Genomic DNA, 1,596 nt, shown 5'->3' on the forward strand with positions numbered 1-1,596 from the left:
CAAGCATCTTCTTTTTAATAATGTCCGACTGGGGAGTACTGTCGGCCTCGTCTAGAGTAAGAGGAGTACTCCAGCTGCACTGCTGTCCTTTCGCTTGTGCTTCCGGGTCAAAGGTCATTCCCATCTGTAACCATGGGCTGCAGATTTATGACGGCAGCTCAACACCCCTGCCACCACTACCAGCAGCAGCAGCAGCACCCCCCCCCCCACTCCCTCCCATCACGATCAAGTCACCACAACAGCCGCCCATTTGGTTTCAGTGAAGTTCACAGGAAAAAACAGGAAACGAGGCAATAATCAGAACATATAAATCGAAATGTCGAAATCGAAATGTCATCTGGCCATCTGATCTGGCGATGTCAACGACAAACACGTGGTGCTCGACGTGTCTCATCGGGAAGAAGCAGCGGCGCATGCAACAGGCACGCATGGCTTCCCACGCATAACACTTCCTCACTGTCCTGTTGCACAATGCACATTCCTGAACCTTATCTCCGAGGTAGCACCATGAAGGGGCCTATTCTTAAACAACCTTCCTCACATACACACACACACACACACACACACAGACCTTCTGTGCCCTGAAGTGATACTCCGTCAGTGTTTAACAGGGCCGTTGTCAGAGACACTTATTGGGTATTGTAAACAGGACAGGAAATGCACCGCCCTCAGTCAAATCACCCTCAGTCATGTGTTTAGGGAAAACAAATACTGACCTGACACACACACACACACACACACACACACACACAAGGTCTTCCAGTCAAATATCCAGTCCTCTAAAATTCCAGTCCTCTAAAATTCCCCCCTAGAGCCTCTACAGACAGGCACTTACTTACACACACACACACACACACACACAAACACACACACAAATTGGTTAGGTATTTCATGTTAAAAGCATGTATACTGTAGTACTATAAATAGCACAGGCCTTGTAAAGGGCCTACAGCAGGCTGTGCTGCTGGTCTGTGTTGCTGGAGAAGACTGTGGTTCTCATGGCCCAGGGTGCTGTTGTTGCTATTCTTCTCCCAGGTGCCAGTCCAGTCTTGCCCAGACGCTGCCCCCCGAGGAGGCCCCCGTGGACCGCCCCTACTGGGACTCCGATGACCCCGAGATGCTCCTGCCCTTTGACCTGGCTGACATCATCAACCGGGTGGAGTCACTTCTATGGAGGTGAGTGGTGAGAGATGGTGAAGGGAACGTACAAGCACAAACGCCATGTGTAGTTTATGTGTTCATGTGTAACTCTTCCACAGAAACACACACACACACAGACACACACACACACACGGAACTTGTATTGGCACACACTCACCTGACACACCTAGAACAAATCACCACATGTCAAAGCAACCCACACACGCATACACATGTCGTGGACAAGGCATTTCACTGCATCTATAATTGTATGGGACAAATTAATATGAATTTGAAATGCACACACACACAGACACACACACACACACACACACATCTCAACTTTGATATCACACTTTAACTGGAATGCCAGTCCCTGCTTGTCACCCTTAATTGTGCAGCTCACAGTGCACCTTGCTCCTATCATCCCAGGTCTCCAAAAAGTATTCCTCCTGT

The 1,596-nt window shown here is 49.1% G+C and overlaps 1 protein-coding gene across 1 annotated transcript in view; it reads left to right on the forward strand.

Annotated features, from left to right (window-relative positions):
- Window positions 1–1,180, forward strand: part of fto (FTO alpha-ketoglutarate dependent dioxygenase) — a 140,897-nt gene extending 139,717 nt beyond the window's left edge. Inside the window, exon 15 of the mRNA XM_048263670.1 lies at window positions 1,036–1,180. Within this exon, the coding sequence (XP_048119627.1) occupies window positions 1,036–1,180 (145 nt within the window). The remainder of the gene's footprint in view (window positions 1–1,035) is intronic.
- The last annotated feature ends 416 nt before the right edge of the window (window positions 1,181–1,596 follow it).

The sequence above is a fragment of the Alosa alosa genome, chromosome 14, assembly GCF_017589495.1.
Source record: "Alosa alosa isolate M-15738 ecotype Scorff River chromosome 14, AALO_Geno_1.1, whole genome shotgun sequence".
Lineage (NCBI taxonomy): Eukaryota > Metazoa > Chordata > Actinopteri > Clupeiformes > Clupeidae > Alosa > Alosa alosa.